A 21,417-nucleotide genomic window follows, 5' to 3' on the forward strand; every position below is an offset into this window, starting at 1 on the left:
TTCTTTTCCTTTTGAAAACAGATTTAGAAACATTTTTGCTTTTGCTTTTGCATTCAGCATATTTGGTTTTATTGAAGCAGGATTGTGGGGGGGACGTTTTTTTAAAAATCACCGAAAATTTGTGATGGTTTTTTTAGAGTCATACATTCATAGAGTTGGAAGAGGTGTCAAGAGGTGATATGATAGCCCTGTTTAAGTATGCAGGAATTCACAATCAAAGCAGTCCCAACAGGTGGCCATTCAGCCTCTGTTTAAAAACCTCCAAAGAAGACTCCACCACAGGGAGTGTGTTTCACTGTTGAACAGTTCTTCCTGTCAGGAAGTTCCTCCTAATGTTGAGGTCGAATCTCTTTTCCTGTAGCTTCCATCCATTTTCTGGGTCCTGTTCTCTGGAGCAGCAGAAAACAAGCTTGCTCCATTCCTCAGTATGACACCCCTTCGAATACTTAAACAGGGCTATCATATCACCTCTTAACACCTCTTCTCCAGGCTAAACAAACCCATCTCCCTAACTCTTTCCTCGTAAGGCATGATTTCCAGACACTTCACTATTTTGGTCACCCTCCAATTTGTCACTATCCTTTTTGAATTGTGGTGCCCAGAACTGGACAGGTGAGGCCTGACCAAAGCAGAATAGAGCAGCACTTACTACTTCCTTTGATCTAGACACTGTACTTCTGTTGATGCAGCCTAGAATGTTTAAACCTTTTTTTATATATACATTAATGTGTAGGATTACACCAATATAGGACTAAATCAGAAAATTAAGTAACAAAATTCAGTTCAGATGTCAATGGCCACTAGCTTAAATAATAATTGTTCATTAAAAAGTTTTTAAAGCATGCTATTTTGGTTGTACTTAGGTTAATTAAAGGATTTGTTTCTAAACAACACTTCTTGCACTATAAAATAAAGTGATTAAAAAGAACAACTGGCACTGGATACTAGTCTAACAATGACCAACTGCCAATAAACTTTTAAATTTAAAAATGTTTAGATTCAAACAGTCTTTTTTGTTCCAATAAGTGGGTTGGAAAATAGTAATAATAGGAGACTTTTTAATACACACACTAATTGTGTTGTTTTTGTTTAAAAAGTTGTTAAGTTTAAACCAAGGTTTAAAGTTATCATGCAGCATACTATTGGTAACTTATTCAAGTTTCAAATATTTCATTTTGTGCATATAAAATAACATTGTATTCACCCTCAACATTTTCCCCCTTTTAGGTCTCGATGACTGCCTGCAGCAGTATATCAAGAATTTTGAAAGAGAAAAGATTGGTGGGGACCAGCTATTACGTATCACTCATCAAGAACTGGAAGATCTGGGGGTTACTCGAATTGGTCATCAAGAACTTATCTTGGAAGCAGTTGACTTACTTTGTGCATTGGTAAACTTCTGTGGGTTAAATGGGAGGAATTAGGAATGTTTCTGACATAAAATACAGGAATTGTATAAACACATCAAATTTCACGATACAAAAGATGGGAGGACGAATTGGAATGCAAATAGAAGTTAGAAACATTTTATGCATGTCAACATACAATTGAATATTGCCTCATTGCATCAAAAATAGTGTTCATCAATCTAGAAATTACTGCTTTCTTCTGAGAAATGGTTTTGTTCAAAGCTGGGAATGTCAAGTGGTTTTATAAATCTTATGTTGCCCCTTTGCTGCTGTAAGCAAGCAGCTTTTTCTCATATAATGCAGAAAGGCACGTTGAATTAATTTGTTGGGGTCCACATGTTGGTTGTATCCAAGACCAAAACTTGCAGTGGTTCAGACCAGAAGAACCTACACTGTATTGCTTCCTTTTTCTCTGAGAGTCCAGTAGATAATGGTGACTGAAAGTTGACTCCCAGCAACCTGAAAAAGTTTCCCAGGTATACATTTGCTATATATTTCTCAGTAGCATAAGTCCTGCCCATAAAAATAATAAATATAATAGTAATTATTTTGAAAAATCAATTGGACATGATTACCATTAATTGAAAGAGCCAAGCCAGTATTCCCTTTATAATTACTATTTGTGCCCTTCTCACTTGACATGCAACCTGCCTTTTCTGAAACCTGGTGTCTTGAAAGTTTGGCATTTTTTTTCATCCATGGTGGTTGTTTGATCATTGCAAAACATCATCTGAATGTATGTGGTAACATATGTTAAGGAGAGTTACAAATGTGCCCTGACTTCTTTTACTATATCCTAGTTTAGATTATCATTACATAATAGTTATGGTGAGTTCCTTCTCATGGTTATATAGAAATCTAGCAAGTATGTAATAAACAAGAGGTCTAAATCCAATGTTAGTCACAACTAGAATAGTCTCATTAACTCAGTAGAATTTATCTAAGGCCTGTTACACACGGGCTTAAAAGTACGCGTGGAGCGTGTACTAGGGTTAAGGCGGGGCGGTGCTTCCACACTGCCCTAACCCTAGTGCGCGCTGCATGCGCACAAAATGGCAGCGGCTGTTCCACACGGCCGCCGTCATCAATAAGTGACTACTGCGCTGCCTCCAAACGAGGCGGTGCGGTTGTGACGTATTGGGGTCACGGCAGGGCGCCTAGGGCGCCCTTTCCGCGACCCCGGAAGGAGCTCCGTTTCAGAGCTCCTTCCTGGTTTGGTCCGCTGGGCGCAGCCTTCAGACGGCTGCGCCCAGCGGACCAAAGGAGAAAGGGGCCAAATGGCCCCTTTCTCATCCCCACCGCCACGGGGTGTCCTTGGGGCTTGAAGCCCCAAGGACACCCCTTTCCAGGCTGCGGGGAAGGGGCCTTTTGCCGCTTCCCCGCAGCCCGGAAAGCGGCGGATCGGGGCCTCAGCGGCTGCCGCTCTGGCCACTGAGGCCCCGATCCGGCGGGGAAAGGTGCGACTTAAGGCCGCCCCAAAGGGGCGGTCTGTAACGCGCCTAAGTGTCAGTTTACTGTAGATTCAGTACATCTAATTTAGTTAGAACTAACAATTTAGGCATAACAGTTTATGTTATAATTTCATAATTAATAGGGAGACCAGTAGGAAAGAGGGGTAAAAGGCCATAAAATATCAGGCCTGGTAATTTATATGTAAAGAGAGGTTTTTTTGGTTCTGAAATGCGCAATGTCATTTTTTAAAAAATAAATTTTAAAAAGTTGTAACTTTTGGATCCATTATCTTAGATGATTAGAGTTTCCCCTACTCCTGTTTTCATTTTGTGAATGTAAAACAACGAGAATTTCAGTTTAATTCCTAAACATCTAAGTGGGTGGGTGGGGGGGATCATTTGCTTTAACTTATCAGGTTGGCTGTATGCTCAAGGGCTGCATTTTATTTGTTTGTTATAGATTTGTTTCATTATTTTAAAATTTGTTTTATATTTTTTTTAATTTTTAACATTAAAATACATAAAATTAGCTAGCTAGCTAGATTAAAATTAGATTAAAATAGTAGTAGTAGTAGTAGTAGTAGTAATTGTTATTGTTGCAGTAGTAGTAGTTGTTCTTATTTGCTTTCAAGTTCTTTCTGACTTACGGATCCAAACATACTACAGAAACAATCCAGTTTGAAACTGCTTTAATTGCACTGGCTCAGTGCTAGGGAACTCTGGGAACTGTAGTTTTGTGAGACATTTAGTCTTCTCTGTCAGAGAGCTATGGTACCACAATAAACTACCATTCCCAGGATTCCTTAGCACAGAGCTAGGGCAGTTAAAGCAGTCTCAAACTGAATTATTTCTGCAGTGTATTTTGGACCATGGTGATTCTAAGATGAATCTATCGCAGAGTTTTCTTGGCAAGTTTTGTTCAGAGTAGGTTTGCCGTTGCCTTGCTCTGAGACTGAGAGAGTGTGATTTAACCAAGGTCATCCAGTGGGTTTCCATGGCCAAGTGGGGATTTAAACGCTGGTCTCCCATGTCACAACTCATCACTCAAACCACAAGCTCACACTGGCTGAAAATAATTTAGATTAATTCTTCATTAACTGAGAGGCCACCAATAGCCCTATCACACTAATGAACAGATGTGCAGTAGGATGTGATCCCAAATCAGTATGTATGCACTTTCCTTCATTAATGCTATCATTGCAAGACTAGAGGTAGTGTGATGAACTTGTAAGTTCAGAATACAATGTAAGTTATTTTGGGGTGAAGCAGATAGCCATGAAGGAGTGGCCTCCAATCACAGTTGGGCCAGAACCATGGTGACCACACAGTCCAGTCCCAAAGTAGTCAGCCTCCGCAGGTCCCAAGCCATGCTGGTCAGGAGTTGATTCAAATCGACTCTTTTAAAATCTGGTCCAAAGAATGAAGCGCAGCCTTGTTTCAGCTTCCGGCTGCTTTGGGTGCATGTACCATCTAAATACTATGCCCACAAAGCAGCTGGAAACCACTTTTTGTCCCATGCATTTCAGGCCCACATTTTCTATAACATTAGTGGCTTTATATGATTTCAGCTTTAGCTTGTTGCTTCTTTCTCATGAATTAAGTGATATGTGATTTCTGAAAATTCAGTAGTTGCAGCTAAATTTCTAACAAAAAAATATGAAAATATTTATAAGTGAATTAAATTAGTAGATTTCCAATTATTGTCTGTGTAACTACACCTTTATATTAATGTGCCCAAATGTGATAATTTGATGAACAAGTCTTGTAATACATTTGTTGTTGTTGTTAACTGCCTTTATATTGATCTCAACCCATGGGTACCCTATGGATGAGACATCTCTAGGCCCCCCTATCTTCTACTGCTCTGCCCAGTTCCTGCAACCTCATATTTGTGATCTCTTTAATTAAATCCATCCATGTAGCAAGTGGCCTTCCTCTCTTTCTACTTCACTCCACATTTCCTAACATTATTGTCTTTTCCAATGATTAATTGCTTATCATGATGTGTCTAAAGTATGATAGTCTAAGGGCTCATTCCCACTTACGCTTTAAACCATTTTCCGATTCGCCTTCCCTCCGTGTTGGTAATCAATTCCAAAAGATCCATCGTTCCCACTATGAAAGCGAATCTTTTCATTATCTCCTTGCAATCGCTTCTTTTTTTGCATGATTGCCATCCACGCTGCTTCAAAATGCATGTCAGTTACCTGTGTGTCACCAGTGAGGTAAGCGGCAACCCAGGCAGCCTGGCTTGGGAAGTTATATTTTAAATAAATAAATAAATTGATAGAAGATGCGATTCAGTGGTTTTACAACTACTTGTAATCAGTGAGGCAAGTAGTTGCAAAACCAGTGAATCAAATCTTCTATCAATTTGCTTCACTGGATAGTTATAAAATCAATTAATCAAATCTTCTATCAATTTTATTTTTTTAAAAAAGAAATCATGCACCCATAGGTCACACCACAAGCACAAAGGCAAGTCAGGGTGAGGCAGGGGGGATAATGGCTCTACCAAAACCTGAGGAGGGATGGTAAATACCCCTCTACAATTAGTCCCTCCCCTCCAGAATGACACTGTTCAGATCTCCTGTTCCCACTTGTAGAGCACACTTTGGAATTGATTCTTTTGAAAAGAATCACTAGGAAACTAGTTTCTGTAAAAACTGAAGGGTTTGTGTTTGCCTCTCTTTATCATGACAGAAATTGATCAAAATAGGATTAGAATTGGTTTGAAATGGGAATGACTTTCATATAAACTGATAGGTGATTCACTTTAAATCATAGTGGGAACACGCCCTAAGTCTTGTCATCTTGGCTTCTAGGGATATTTCTGGCTTGATCTGCTCTAGGACCCATTTGTTTGTCATTTTGGCTGTCCATAGACTTTTCAGCACTCTTCTCCAGCACCATATCTCAAATGAGTTGATTTTCCTTCTATCTTCTTTCTTGACTGTCCAGCTCTCACATCCATACATGCTAATAGGGAATTCAATGGTCTGTGTGATTTTAACTTTTGTGCTGAGTTGTATGTCTTTGCATTTTAGGATCTTTTCCAGTTCTTTCATAGCTGTACTCCCCATTCTTAATCTTCTGATTTCTTGGCTGCAGACCCCATTCTGATCAATGTTTGATCCCAGATATGAGAACTCTTCCTAGTACTATTTCCTCATTGTCTAGTTTGAATGCGTGTAAGTTCTCTGTGGTCATTATTTTTGTTTTCTTTATGTTCAACAATAAACCTGCCTTGTACTTTCTACTTTGAAAGTAGTTCTTCCAGGTCTGTGAGGTTCTCTACTAGTATTATGGTGTTGTCATCATATCTCAGGTTGTCGATTTGAAGGGAAGTCATATTGAGGAGGGAGCAAGCTTGTTTTCTGCTGCTCCAGAGACTAGAACCTGGAACAATGGATGCAAGCTACAGCAAAAGAGATTCCACCTCAACATTAGGAAGAACTTCCTGACAGTAAGGACTGTCCAACAGTGGAACACACTCCGTCAAAGTGTAGTGGAGTCTCCCTCCTTGGAGGTCTTTAAACAGAGGCTGGATGGCCATCTGTTGGGAATGCTTTTATTTGGATTTCCTGCATGGCAGGGGGTTGGACTGGATGGCCCTTGTGGTCTCTTCCAACTCTATGATTCTATGATATTATTCCTCTTATTTTCACTCATCCCTTCATATCCAAGCCTGTTTTCTTTACAATATATTCTGAATATAGGTAGGATGATAGGATGCAGCCTTTTGCCAGTTGGGAACCATTCTGTTTCTCCTTGTTCTGTCCTGACAGTAACCTCTTGTCCTGAGTACAGATTCCTTATTAGGACTATCAGATGTGTTGGCACTTCCATGTCTTTAAGGGTGTTCCATAGCCTTTTATGATCTATTCAGTCAAAAGCTTTGCACATGCTGATTTTCTTTTGGAACTCCCTGCTATGCTCCATTAGCCATTGTATATTTGCAGTGTGATTTCCTGGTACCTCTTCCTGTCCTGAACCCTGCTTGGACTTCTGGGATTTCTCTCTCCATGTATGGTTGGAGCCTATGTTGTAGAATTTTGAGCTCTCATGATTTTGCTCTCATGGGAGATTAGTGCTATGGTTCTATAGTTGCTGCAGTCTCTTTTGTTTCCTTTTTTGTGGATGGGGATATATACAGTGGAACCTCGCCATACACGGGGGATCCGTTCTGGATCCCGCCGCGTATGGCGATTTCCGCCTATGTTCGAGCCCCATTGTAAACAATGGGGCTCGTGCATGGTGGCACGGAGGTGCGCGCGGCACAACAGGCACGCGTGCCCATTCAACTGAATGGGACGCGCCGCCCCTTCCGCCCCGCGCGCGCCCAGCGGCTTGAGCGCGTACGCTCAAAGCCGCTTAAAAAAAGTCCGCGTATGCGGAGGCCCCACTGTATTGATCACTTCCAATCTGTTGGCCATCATTTTGTTTTCCACATCTGTTGACATATATTGGTTAGCACTAGCGTTGATTCTGTCAATGTGGATTGCAACAGTTCTATTGGAATATCATCTGTTCCTGGAGTATTGTTTTTTTGCCATTTCCTTTATTGCAGCTTCCACCTCATTTTTTAGAATTTGGGGTTCATCTTCATATGCCTCTTCGTTCCATGTGTCTTTCATGTTGTCACCTCTTTTATATAACTCTTCTGTGTATTGCATCCATCATCTTTTTATTCCTTCCTGGTCTTGAATTATGTTAGTTTTATTGCTGTAGAGCATCCCAGTCCTTGGTTTGAACTTATCCCTGATTTTGCGAATCTTGTGGAATAGGTCTCTCCTTCTTCCTTTTTTGTTGGTTTTAATACATAATGGATTTTAATGATCCTAAAAGTGTGTGTGTTGGGGAAAACCCAAGTACTGCATATTTTTTCCACATATCCCTCCCCCTAATTCGCTGTGGCCTCCAAATCTCTGGAAAGCTAACATCTTTTCAGCATTTATGATCATTTTCATGTACAGTCAGCCCTCCATATTCACCATCTCTTATATTTAAACTTTTCAAATCAATTAGAAATTCCAAAAAGAAAGCCTTGATTTTATAAAAGGTACAGCATTTTATTATGCCATTGTATTTCATGGGATATGAACATCCACAGATTTTGGTATCCACAAGGGAACCAAACCCCAGCAGATCCAAGAGCCCGCTGTACTAACTGGATCCTCAGTTGTTAAATCACACTTATGTAATGAAAGAGGTTCTATACCGAGTTCATGTCTATTAAATAAAAGCATAACACTACTTCACATTAGAAAAATTCATTTTCACATTCCTGCTTTTTGTTTTTTGCTCAGTTGAGTGCTTATCCAGTTTTAAATGTATGGAGTAAACTGTGCTTTTATTTAGTCTGCAAATTTTACTTTCTGCAAAATAAGGACATTTGGTTGGACTTAAAGCATCATTGTTCTTTCAGTGCTTTCTGCAGAGATGAAGAGCTAACTTTACATATGTTTTCTTTTAAATGCAGAATTACGGATTGGAAACGGAAAACCTAAAAACCCTTTCTCACAAGTTAAATGCATCTGCCAAAAACCTTCAGAATTTTATCGCAGGGAGGAGGCGAAGTGGCCACTATGATGGCAGGACAAGCAGAAAATTACCAAATGATTTCCTTACCTCAGTGGTGGATCTGATTGGAGCAGCAAAAAGTCTCCTGGCTTGGCTGGACAGGTAAACTATTTTAGAAATTTCTTCGATTTTGAGTTATGATACATACTTTCATACATACATAGATGCAGTTTGTTAAAACTTTTCAAAATTTTAGCTGGAAGTCAAGTTAATCAGCTTTAAAACAATTAGTTATAATATTTGTTGAGGTCATGGATAAGTGGACAAAGTTCAGCTTTCTAGGTGTTGCTGAATTGCAGTTCCAGTAGCCCTGGCTAGCATAGCCAGTGATGAGGAATGCTGGGCATTGTGGTCCAACAATATCTGGCCAGCCATGCTTAGATCTGAGATCTAAACCAGATAGATTATATTATAGGTATAGTGAATTTTTGAAAAGAGTTCTCTGCCCCAAGAAGTTTTCTCTGCAGACAAGATGTGTTTGAACAGCTTCCACTATACTTGGGAACAACATTTCCTAGCCTTGGGAAATTCTTGGATTACAGCTACAACTTCTGTCACCCTCAGATATCGTAGTCAATGGTCTTATGATGAGAGCTGTAATACAATGATCTTTGAATACAAAAGCCTAAAAGAGGCTGCTTTGGAGTATATGGCTCTACCTATTGTGGTGGGCAAAATAGTGAATGTGATTGCTGTTGTGTCTGCCATCTTTGCTGGGAGCCTTGTTGCATGTTTCACCAATTTGAAACTAAGTTTATGAGTACAGGACATAAGGCCTTCTCTGTAGTGACAGTCTTATTCCCACTATGGTTTAAACCAGATTGTGATTTGGTACGATCCAGTTTAAATGAGCATGGTTCCCACTTAATCTGAATCACTGAAGCAATTTGAAAAGGGGAGCCATGCTCCAGACCCATTTAAGCCACGTCAAAAAGACATTATTTTTTTTCTGAGTCTTTTGGGCTAAATCAATTTATTTTGAAATAAGTAGATTCAGCCCATGTGGGAACCATGCAAAATCAAATCTGCCCGGGCCTCCTCCGCCCATGGCTTCCTCATCCCTAACCTCCTCATCCTGACCTTCTCACCTCTCCACGGCCTTCTCCTCCCCCGGTTTCCTCATCCCCAGCCTCCTTGCTTCTCCTCAGCCTTCTCCGCCCCTGGCTTCCTCATCCCCAGCCTCCTTGCCTCCTCTGTGGCCTTCTCTGTCCGGCCTCCTTCATCCCGGCCTTCTCTGACCCGGTTCAGATAGGTGCAAATGCAGTGGGAATCATGATTCAATTTCAAATTGATTTGTTGATTTGAATTGGAAATCAATTCAAGGGTAAGTGGGAATGACATTACTCTTCATTTTTAATCCTGTGAACCCAATCTAAAAATATAGTTTAGAAGCTAACTTTCTAGCAACTTGGGTTTTTTAAGGTTCAATTCCTTCCTCATGTCAAATGATATTACTTTATTTTTTCTCATTGATTAATGTATGGTCAAAAACACACAGCAGAAATAATCCAGTTTGAGACTGCTTTAACTGCCCTGCCTCAGTGCTAGGGAATTCTGGGAACTGTAGGTTTGTGAGACATTTAGCCTTCTGTGTCAAAGAGCTCTGGGGTCAGAATAAATTACAATTCCCAGGATTCCCTAGCACTGAGCCAGGGGAGTTAAAGTGGTCTCAAACTGGATTCTTTCTGCAGTGTGTTTTGGACCTATGTTATGTATGGGAAGAACACTTAGAATGGAGAATTTTAACTGCCTGCTCTTGTTATTTCATTCTTCCATCATATATGTGTAGGTGTGGTGATTTCATTGCAGTAACTGGGTCTGCTCAGTTTAACAGCATCACAACTTCCTTACCTTTTCTTCGAGACTCTGGTTTACTCTTTCTGTTAGTTTTTCCAGCTTGCAGAATTTTAATGTTGAATGCAGAAGTGACATGAGAATATTTTGTTAGCAATACTTCACATTTCCCTCTGAAGGGATTTTACAGCCTTGTAAGCTAAAGGTTTCCCTTCTTGAATTTGAGTTCTGCTATGAACAGAATAAGATTGGGGACTTCTAAAGAAATACTGAAAAAAACCTCATAACCCTTCAGGTGGAAAGCTTTGAGCAAGCTAAATATAGGCCTCTTTATTAGTGTAGAAAAGTGCATTAGTGTATAAAAGAACTTAAAATAGTCTGGTTCAGAATTTCACTCCACATGATCTCTTTTGTGACTGTCTTCTGCAGTACCATTTTGTACTTATAGAAATGCAAAGAACCAAAAAATAAAAGTGCCTCAAGTTCTGTGAAAGACATCTTTCTCCTGGCTTTATACCAATTCATGGTAAAAAGCTCAAAGGGCAAACAACAAAAGCATTTTGAAATATAGGCCACTATAGAGATTTAAAGTGTTTAGCAATGATTTGAATGGTAGTGGCAAGCCTGAATGGAGCAGAATTGTCATTAGTGGGGGGCATAGGAAAATGCAGGAACAATATGTTTGAATGAGAAACAAACATAACTGGTGATGGTTTGAAAATGTATTTTAGCTGTTAGCAGGGTTAATGTACTTTATCATGAGAAGACATGATTCGCTGGAAAAGACAATGATGCATGGCCAGGTAGAAAGCAGTAAGAAAAATAGGAAGACCACATTGCAGGTGGATAGATTCAATCAAGGAAGGCATAGCCCTGTGTTTGTAAGACCTGATCAGGGCTGTTGATAACAGTGTGACTTGAAAGTCTTATATTCACCATAAGCCAAGTCAGCTTGACAGGTTTCTTGCATAAGAACATGTTTCTGAAGAAGATAAACTGTTGTATCCATGGTGGGTCTCCACATGAGTTAGAGCACAAGAATAAATGGGGTTCTAGCTTACACAAACAGCTTCCACAAATATAGCAGGCTGTCTTCTTCAGTCATTTACATAATGGGTCATTTGAATCTGCTTGCTTTGTTTTTGGACTATATATTTACAGAATGCCTGAATGGACCTATATATTCACTCATGCATGTTATAATATGTCTACATGGGGCAAATGGAACACATCTGGGATCATAGAATCACACACTCGTAGAGTTGAACGAGAGCACAAGGGCCATCCAGTCCAACCCCCTGACATTCAGGAATACACAACCAAAGCACTTACAACAAGTGACCATAAAAACCTCCAAAGACGACTCCTCCACCACACTCAGAGGCAGCATATTCTCCTGTCAAACAGCTGTACCATGAAGAAGTTCTTCCTAATGTTTAGGAAGACTCTCCTTTCCTGTAATTTGAATCCATTGTTCTATGTCTTGGGCTCTGGAGCAGCAGAAAACAAGCTTGCTTCATCACCAGTATGCCATCACTTCAAATATTTGTGCTTATCATATCACCTCTTAACTTTCTCTTAATCTGACTTGACTTAAGTTATGCCTAACCTAAGTTATGTTCTAAATATGACAAGATCACATTAAAATTACAGTTTCAAAATGTTTAGCGTATAGCTGATGTGAAAGAGCCCTCCATGTTGGTCATAAATGCTTGATATCCTGACAAAAGTAAACCTATTCTTAAAGGTACCATTATATTGCCCATCTGTTACAGCTCTCTCTTGCATCCAGTGCTTGAAAATTTTACTGTCATTCATAATTTCAAAAACAGCTCTTTATTGTTATTTATTATAATTTTTAAAAAGTATCTTACATTGCATTTATTTTGTTTTTTGTGAAAAGTTCAACATAAAAATTGGGACAAAACCTTTTTTTTAAAAAAAATCCAATTAAAATGCCCCACATAAGCATTCTGCCCTCAGAAAAAGTGTGGGTTTCTTTTCTTTTCTTTTTTTACTTACTGGGAGCACCACTTTGCAGACTCTAGTTATGAGCAAACTGACAATGGGCACCATGGCGCTTTACAGACTGCCCAAAAGGGCGGTCTGCTGGCGCCGGTGTTTGCTGTGCGAAGGAGTCTCAGCGGACAAACCGTGCGGCTCTTCCACGCAGCAAAAAGAAGCCGCAAAAAGCGGGTTCTTTTTGCAGCACCATTATGATGCCGCAAAGTGCCATTGGCGCACTTGTGCTGTCATAATGGTGCCGAGACTTGCGGACGCTAAGTGTCTGCTACATCAAAATGGCGGCGCCCATGTAGAATGGGCACTGCCATTTTGTACATGCGCGGCACATACTAGGGTTAATTATCCTTGCTCGAGGCTTTCCTAACCCTAGTACGTGCCGAACACGTACTTTTTGGTGGTGTGGAACCCGCCCATGTTTCAAATAATGGGAGTTTTGTCTTTGTTTGAAGCCCACACTCTTCTCTTAGGCTGTGGTATATACTGGGAGGTCTAGTCAATCAGAAGTGGCCTTGTTGACTGACAAAGCGATGGACTCAGAACAAGGGGTGAGCAAGACATTCACTCAGGTCCACTCCTGGCCCATGTAAGCCACTTCTCCAACCACACCAACAGTTAATTGTCTTCAGTTGTCATTTGTCCTTTAAAAAAAAAAGAAAAAAGAATAGTAGTAGTAATAATAATAATAATAATAATAATAAATATTATATCCTGCCTCTTCTGTTTTGAGGATTGAGGCAGGTAACAGCAAAGTTTATATAATATACAACAATAAAAACAACAAGCCCCACAAGACCCCGGCCCAACCCTCCCTCCCAAGTATAAAATTAAACAATAAAACATGGTTAAAAATACCTAACAATATGACAAAATTAATAAACAAACCACAAATAAGAAAAATAATAAAAGGAGGGGGATTCAGTTGGTTCTGGACATTATCAATCGGGGAAGGCCTGCCAGAAAAGAAAGGTTTTTGTCACCTTTTTGAAAGCCTCGAGCAAGGATAATTGGCTAATCTCTTCTGGCAGATCATTCCAAGTTTTTGGAGTGGTGACAGAGAAGGACTTCCAGGAGGTCACTGCCAGTCTGGTCTTTCTAGATTGTAAAAGGTTTTTCCCGGAGGATCGGAATGTTTGGGAAGGATTGTAAGGGAGGAGGTGTTCCTTCAAGTATACTGGACCCAGGCCATGTAGGGCTTTATAGGTGATAACCAACACCTTGTACTGTGCCCCGAAGCTAATAGTAACGACATACCCTTTGAAAAAAAACAGAAACAACATTACTGGTTGCTTCATTCTTGTCGGAAGGAATATCTTTACCAGCTTACCCTCAAAGTAACATGTCACGTGTAAAGTTGTTACTTGTATTGCATTACTTTTGGCATTTGCTTGCATCTATATTAATGAGATATTTGCGTACAATTTCAATGCCTCCCACATTTTCTTGAAATACAGTTTCTGCAATCTTAAACCAACCATGTATTTCTTATAGAAGGTTGCAGTCTGAAATTGTATATAAACCTGTTGTTGAGAATACCAGGTTCAAAACGGAGTTGAGAACCATCCTGTTCAGAGAAACGTTCCCAGGCATTGCATAATTGTCGCTTACTATTTGATGTTCTTGTGGTGCCTGTTTATTGAACCATTTCCTGTATTGCTATGTACTGTATATGTATTATCCTACTTGAGAGTATGTATTTTCCCTGGAAAATGATTAACCATCCATCATGAAGCCTCGCCCTCCCTCCAGTCCATCTGCCTTGGTCCAGGCCTTGGAGGTAGAGAGGAACTGCTGGACCTCTTACCCTTTCCCTCCACCACTCCCTTCTCCTTCTGTGTCATGTCTTTTTAGATTGTAAGCCCGAGGGCAGGGAACCATCTAACTAAAAGATTGTATGTACAGCGCTGTGTAAATTTACAGTGCTTCATAAATAAAGGTTAATAATAATAATAATAATAATAATAATGTAATATAGTTCAGTAAATTGCCTACAAAAATAAAGCACTGCAAATGTAGCTGGTATCCCTAATCATCCTAGAATATCCGTATTGAATATAAATGTGTCACTTGTTTTATCCAGAATATAGTATTTATAAGGACTGCTTAGACACCCTCTATGAACAGTGTTGGTCTTTGCAGAACCAATCCAAAGCCTCTGTTGCTAATGAGGGCCTTCTGCCCTAAAACTGCAACAGTCTTTCTGTTTATATAGCAAAGGTGATACTGCCCAGACCCAAAAAGCAGTGACAAAAAGACTTGCATATCACTGTCTGATATGCAGAAGGACACACAATCTCAAGGAATTTTTGAAAAAATGGGGGGGGGGATCTATAAAACGTTTCCAATAGCAACATGTGCATTTGTGTGTTGGAGAGATATGGGGAACAAACAATATCTACGGTCCAGGATGGCTGCTTGCAGAGCACAGGTAAGTGTGCAAATTTCTGAATTAGGTAGCCTTCCAACTGTGGAGGTTTTGAAGGTATAACAGTATCAGTCAGTGCATTTGCTGTTCTGCTTTTAAATGGAAAAAGTTTGATTCAGCCCTTTCTATGCTACAGTGAATCTCACTAGTTTGTCATGAAATCACTATATCTAAACTTAATGTCAATGGGTGTCTCTAAACTTAATATCAGTGGATGTCACTAATCTTAGGGGTTCAGAACACTGCTGCTAAAAGGTGGTGCTGCACTGCCCTGAAAGCCCTGGGTTGGGGACGCAGCAACCGCCCACCATGTCCCCAACCTGGCAGCTCCGCAGCTTCTTTTTGCATCACAAACAGCTCCCTAGCCACCGCTGTGGCTTTTCCGTGGCTCTTTGGCTCAGCGTGTCTCTTTGCGTGTCCCCTAAGTTTAGTCAACCCATGATTTTGGAGTCCATTCTGGGGCATATATTTCTCAACTTATAGTTGAGTATATACGGTAGTGTTTTCCAAATTATACTAAAAATATAGATAGCTTTGTTGTTCTGTTTAGAAACCTAAAAATAACAGTGTGTAATACCTTTATCACAAGCAACCAAAGGGTTACTCGGACCTATGAAGGACAAAGTCTCTATTGTCATTATTTGCAGTTGAACCTCTCTGTAGCATATTGGTTTATATAACAGACTATTACTAAAGTAGCTTGTGTTTAAAGACTGCAGTAAAGTAACTATTTTTAAATTACATTTTATTATTTTCTTTTTTCAGATCACCTTTTGCTGCTGTGACAGATTATTCTGTAACAAGAAATAATGTCATACAGCTCTGTCTTGAATTAACAACGATTGTACAGCAGGTACGAGACCATACTCATGTCCTTTTGCACTTAATTTTTGAAAAAATGTACGCTGTGTAAAGATTTCAAAGACAGGTATCCTTTATAGTTGAAACATTTCTGTTTATGTAATGACAAATCTGTCTACATAGTGCAAATTCCTAATTTTGGAACACTTCATTTTTTGTTATTTTTCTATATGGAAAATAAACTAATATCCACCATTGCTTTCCCCTTCACCTTACATAAAGAAGAAATAGTTAACACCTGCATAAAAGCTGCTTTAGATCTAATAAAATAAATGGGGCTGAAACTGAAATAAATAAGCTGCTTTAATTTGTGTTTCATTGAAGGAGTTTCATTTTTACTCAGTGTCCTTTGGCAGTGTGCACGATTGCCTTTTCACCTGTAAAACTCACACTTCCTCAGTGAGGACATATTTCCTATATATTTTTCTCAGATTTATCTGAACATGAATTTATAATACTTTATATATAAATTTATAATATTTTATAATAATTTATAATACAGTTGTCCGTCCATATTCGCTAGGGTTAGGGGAACAAGATCCCCGTGAATATGGAAAAACCGCAAATAACAAAAACACTGTTTTTACCCGAGAGGACACCTCTCTAGGTCCTCCAGTGCAACTCTGTGGTCAATGTCCAACATACACTGACCATAAAATGGCACTGGAGTAGCTACAAATGGTCTTTCAGTGCAAGTTTTAGTTAAAGTTGACCACAGAGTTGCACTGGAGGACCTAGACAGTCCTAGAGAGAACATATTAATAAAATCCGTGAATAATCAAATCCGCAAATATCAAAGCCGCAAATATGGAGGAATGGCTGTACTTTATAATTTATAATAGTGCAAAGAATCTGTAATTCAATTTTTACAGTGCCCCGTAGACCCAAATAATTGTCTTCTCCCTTATTTTTTTGTATTTGTTGTTTATATTTAGTTCATAAATTTATATTTATATTTTTTATATTTCTTTGTATTTGTTGTTTATATTTAGTAGTGTTGTGAGTCTACTGTACTGCAGCAATAAGTTTCATTTTGAAGGTTTTAAGGAAGCTACCCTCTTTTTCTTTATAGCATGTGAGATTTGATACATAGTTAACCTGAAGGATTGTTTATTATGATTACTGTACTTTGCTGGAAGATAAAATACTTAAATGCTAACAGTAATTTGGCAAGAATTCATGTGTGCATTTGTGTTTGAAGATGTACATTTAAATAGATGGTAGTATATCCCCTCCATAGATTTCCTGGATAATCAGCTTGCTGTATGCATGACAAATAGTTCTGGATTTGTGGATCACAGGCAGGATACAGACTGCCCAAAAAGGGTTGTCTATCCACGCCTTGTTTTGCTGCACAAAGGAGTCATAGCGGAGAAACCGCGTGGCTCCCTCGCGCAGCAAAAAGAACAAGCAAAAAGCAGGTTCTTTCTGTGGCGCCATTGTGACGCCACAGTGCGCTAGATTCTGGTGTTCACCTGAGAAAATGTACTATGGCTTCCTAACAACACGTTATTGAGAGGCTATGTGTGTGTGATGAAGGCAGGAAACAGAGAAGGAATTATTTCTAGATCAGTCCTGTTGATTTTCCTTCATGTCAAACAGATTCCAGATTCATGTCTGCTTGACATGAAGGAAAATCAACAAGACTGATCTAGAAATAATTCCTTCTCTGTCTCCTGCCTTCAGCGCACGCACACACACGCACACACGCTTTGAATATGAATGCTGAGACTATGTTGATTCCACAAACATGGTGACTTGTTCTAAAAGCCTTGTCTATTTTTTGTGATATACCGTTGGTTAAGATTTTGGGATGTTGGGGATTTCCTTTTTAATTGTGCTCTTTCCCAAGCCCATGTTCTTGTACTGCTTTGGCTGGAGGAAAGGAGCTTGTGTTTGCATTTTCTAGCTGGATCTTTGAAATGGAGTATATATTAAAATCTGATTGGTTTCCATTTTGCTGTAAGCATTGTGCATAGAACTGTTTGTCCTAGGTCTGTCTCCCTGGCAACAAGAACCTTTTCATAGGTTATGTAACAAATTATGTATACAGTCAAGATTTTTTCATAACTATATATATAAATATATATATTCAAAACCCTTTTATACCAGAGTTAAGTCTTCCAGTAGATTTTTTGCATTTGTTTGACATACAGTGCTTATTAGTACCTTCTTATATTCCAGGGAGGAAATTAATATTGCCCCAGGGGATAGTTGTGTAGGCATCTTCACCTATCTGTTAGATACTTCACCTAATATTTTGTAATTAGGTTTAGTGTAAGCATCTTTCATCCTTTTCCATATATAAATTTAATGTCTAGTGGGTTAAAATTCATGGCATTCTTTGTAATGCATTCCAGTACGTCTTCTTTAAAATATATATGTTATGCATTTATGTATTACTACAATCTAAAGATAGCTGCTCATGGGAGAAGCATGGGAGAGGCAGGAAAAAAGTAGTGAAGAAGGAAGAAATATGCAGTAAACACTAGCACAATGCATAGATAGGAAAAGGAAGGGATACTTAGCTATTGACAAGGATCAAGAAGCTACACAGCCATCTAGGTCATCTTGTCAAACAATTCATGAGAAAACTGGCCAGGGAGAGTGTGCTCCTGTATTTTGTTTTTGACCAGGACATCTTTCTGAACCACTTTTCTGGGATGGGACTTTGGATGCACTGTTTTATCAGGGCTCTGGTCCTTTTTGAAGAGTAATATCTATTTGGGGCTTGGGTGTTGGCCTTTTGGAGATCCATTATACATATTTAACACATTGCTGAAACTACTAGGATAGTACTAGGATAAATTGTTGTTCATTTATTTATAGCTATAGGATTTGCACAGTGTTTTACATAGCAGAAATCAAAATGAAATAAGAATAAAAAACTTCCAAATGGCATACAGTCTAAAATATCAATATTACAAAATTAAAACATCTCTAAAATAAAACAGCAAGCACATAATCAAATATAATCATCATGACAAATTCAGTGATATGGAATGCCTCCCTAAAGAAAGTTCTCTTCAACTCTACCTTAAAATTGGCCAAGGAAGTAATAGTTCTCAGTTGGGTGGGAGAAGATTCCAAGCATGGGGAACAGCATGTGAGAACGGGTGAATTCGAGCAGGGGAGAAGAACCTCGGTTGAGTTAGGAGACCGGTGTCATAAGATTGTAATGCATAGGGAGAGTGATAGGAAGAGACGAGCACTGACAAGTAAGAGGGAGCCAGTCCATTAAGAGTTTTAAAAGTCAACAAAAGAAGTTCGTAACGGATTCAGAAAGGAATAGGGAGCCAATGAAGGGATAACAATAAGGGGGTAATATGATCAAAATGATGGGCAGAGAAAATGATCCTGGCCGCCAAGTGTTGCACAGAAATTAAAGGGCCAAGGTGGGATTGAGGAAGACCCACCAAGAGTGAATTGCAGTAATCCAGGCGCGAGACCACCAGCACATGGACTAATGTCTTGGCCGTTGAGACAGTAAGAAAAGGTCTAATTTTGGCAAGATTATAGAGAAAAAAATCTACATGACTTAGCAGTCACCTGGATCTATGGAGCAAACAATAAAGAAGAATCAAACAAAAAGCCCAGACTATGGGCTTCATTCCCACAGGTTGAATAACAGTGTCATTCACAGTAACTGAAAAAAGATATTGCAAAGACGGCTTAGATGGAAAGACAAGTAGCATTGTTTTGGCCATAATATGTTTAAGATGCTGGTGACTCATCCACACAGTTATCTGAGCCTTGAGGTTTGGTGCCATTGGCATGTTGATGGCATCCAACTCCACCTGAACTTTGCATTTAAATTTGGTTTTAGTGATGTCAGCCTCCTTGTATCCTGGTGTGTGTGTGTGTGTGTGTGTGTAAATGTGGGGGAAATGCAATTTTAAAAAAACAAAGAAAGCTGTTCTAAATAACAGTAAAGGACTGGATGACAGTAAAGAAACTAGTTTAATCCAGACATAACGGTTATTCCCCATCATAGATCAGGGTCAAGGATTAGGGACTAAACAGGTCACCTCCCATGCCCAAAAATTCAGATTTGCAGTTTGGATGTACTCCTGAACCTGAGTACCCAGGTTTGGGTGGTGGCTGAGCATGTGAGAGCACAATAAAAGCTTCTGTACCAACTGCATCTTTTCCAGGAAATATTTTAATTCCATTTTAATTATTGTAATGTAGTATATATGCACCTTTGAAAAGTGTTCTGAAATTTTAGCTGAAATCCTGCTATCAGACTGTAGAATTGTGCCAGCTAAAGAGAGCAAACTACTCTCACTACTGTGCTGTTTCTGTATGCAATTAAAAGTTATGCTTATAACCTATAAAACCCAATACAACTTATTTCCAGTCTGAAATATCTGTTTTCCCATATGTGCTTGACCAGACTTAGAAATCTCAGGGAAGGATTTGCTCTTCTCAAAGCTGCTTCTGAGGACAGAGACTCGGGTGTTCTTCAAGTGTCTTTCCATGTAGCCACATGTCCTTTCCAGCTTCTTAGCTATAAAATTCTACAGTTGGCATCCTTCTGGCCCTTTAGGAAGGAAAATACATTCTTCTTCCCTCATAGTAAGCAGGAGGAGTGTTAGTGAAAACCATAAATTAAGCAAGTAACATTCCACCTGTATTTTTTGTTCTCAAAAATTTGTGGGTTAAAGCTTCCAGAAATGTATTTTGCCTCTTCATCCTCCTCTATGAATATTAATTTCTGGTTTCTAGCACTAGTAAAACCACTGTCTGAGAGGAATGGCACCTACCATTCAGTACAAAGTTTCTCTGTTTTACCTATGCATGCATGGTCCCCCGTTTTTAACAGAGAGAGCTCTCTAGCAAATATCATATGCAAATTAAATACACCACTGCTTTTAATATTAAGTAATATGTTGATAAATATTTGAAGAAAAGTTATAAGTAGTACTCTGATAACGTAGGGGTTGAGCAGACAGCCCCTTCCAGCACCGAATCAGGGCCGCAGCAACTACATACTGAGGCTCTCGATCTGGCATTTCTGTGGTGCAAAAAGGAGCCACAAAAGTGGCTCCTTCTTGCAACATGGAAAGGGCATCTTTGCTGCTGTGGTAGAACTTTCTGGCACTCCTTTTGGCACTACATCATCGGGATGCAGTGCCAAAGGAGCGCCATTATACTGCCCACTGTACAGTCAGGTGCACGGCATGACAATAGCATCAGGGTAGCATTGGCATGTGCATCGTATGGGCACTCTGCCCTGAGGCTGGCATATAACGCCGGTCTGTACAGCCTCATAGTTCACAACGGAAGTAAATCGGATGCCTATTTGAAACAGAATACAGTCTGCCCTTCTTATACACGGATTTTTTATACACGGATTTAAGCATACACGGTTTGAAAATGTACCAAAAAAGTATAAATTTACCTTGATTTTCCATTTTTTATAAGGGACACCATTTTGCTATGTCATTATATGTAATGGGACTTGAGCATACATGATACACGGGAGATCTTGGAACCAAACCCCAGCGTATAACAAGGGTCCACTGTATGACTGTCTTCCTAAGGTCTATATTAGCACATTTGTATTTGAAAAAAATAAATTCCTAGGTGTTCTTCATTTACCCTTTTATGTCTGAAACTGATGCAGATAAGAGAAACCCAAGTATATGCTTAATTGGGTTTTATAGCATGAAAATATGGGGCACAAGCCTCAGAGAGAATAATTCTTCGAAATGAGACGCTGCCTAGCTACCATAGTCGATTGCTTGTAATGGTTGTTCATGTCTACACAAACAAATGTTATTGACTCTGTGTGTCAGGTTTAGTCTCCTAAAAAGGTTTCCTGGCTAGAGCTATTGAATTCTCTCTTATTTTGCAGGCAATAAAGTGT

The 21,417-nt window shown here is 39.3% G+C and overlaps 1 protein-coding gene across 5 annotated transcripts in view; it reads left to right on the forward strand.

Moving 5' to 3' along the window:
- Positions 1-21,417, forward strand: part of LOC149319447 (connector enhancer of kinase suppressor of ras 2) — a 197,707-nt gene that overhangs the window by 25,931 nt on the left and 150,359 nt on the right. For all 5 annotated transcript variants that reach the window (XM_089511732.1, XM_089511734.1, XM_089511733.1 and 2 more), the window contains exons 2-4: positions 1,228-1,391; positions 8,343-8,545; positions 15,450-15,537. In XM_089511732.1, coding sequence (XP_089367858.1) covers positions 1,228-1,391; positions 8,343-8,545; positions 15,450-15,537 — 455 coding nt within the window. The remainder of the gene's footprint in view (positions 1-1,227; positions 1,392-8,342; positions 8,546-15,449; positions 15,538-21,417) is intronic.

The sequence above is a fragment of the Sceloporus occidentalis genome, unplaced genomic scaffold (genome assembly GCF_023333645.1).
Source record: "Sceloporus occidentalis isolate IW3139 unplaced genomic scaffold, rSceOcc1.0.p SCAF_2, whole genome shotgun sequence".
NCBI classification, from domain to species: Eukaryota; Metazoa; Chordata; class Lepidosauria; order Squamata; family Phrynosomatidae; genus Sceloporus; species Sceloporus occidentalis.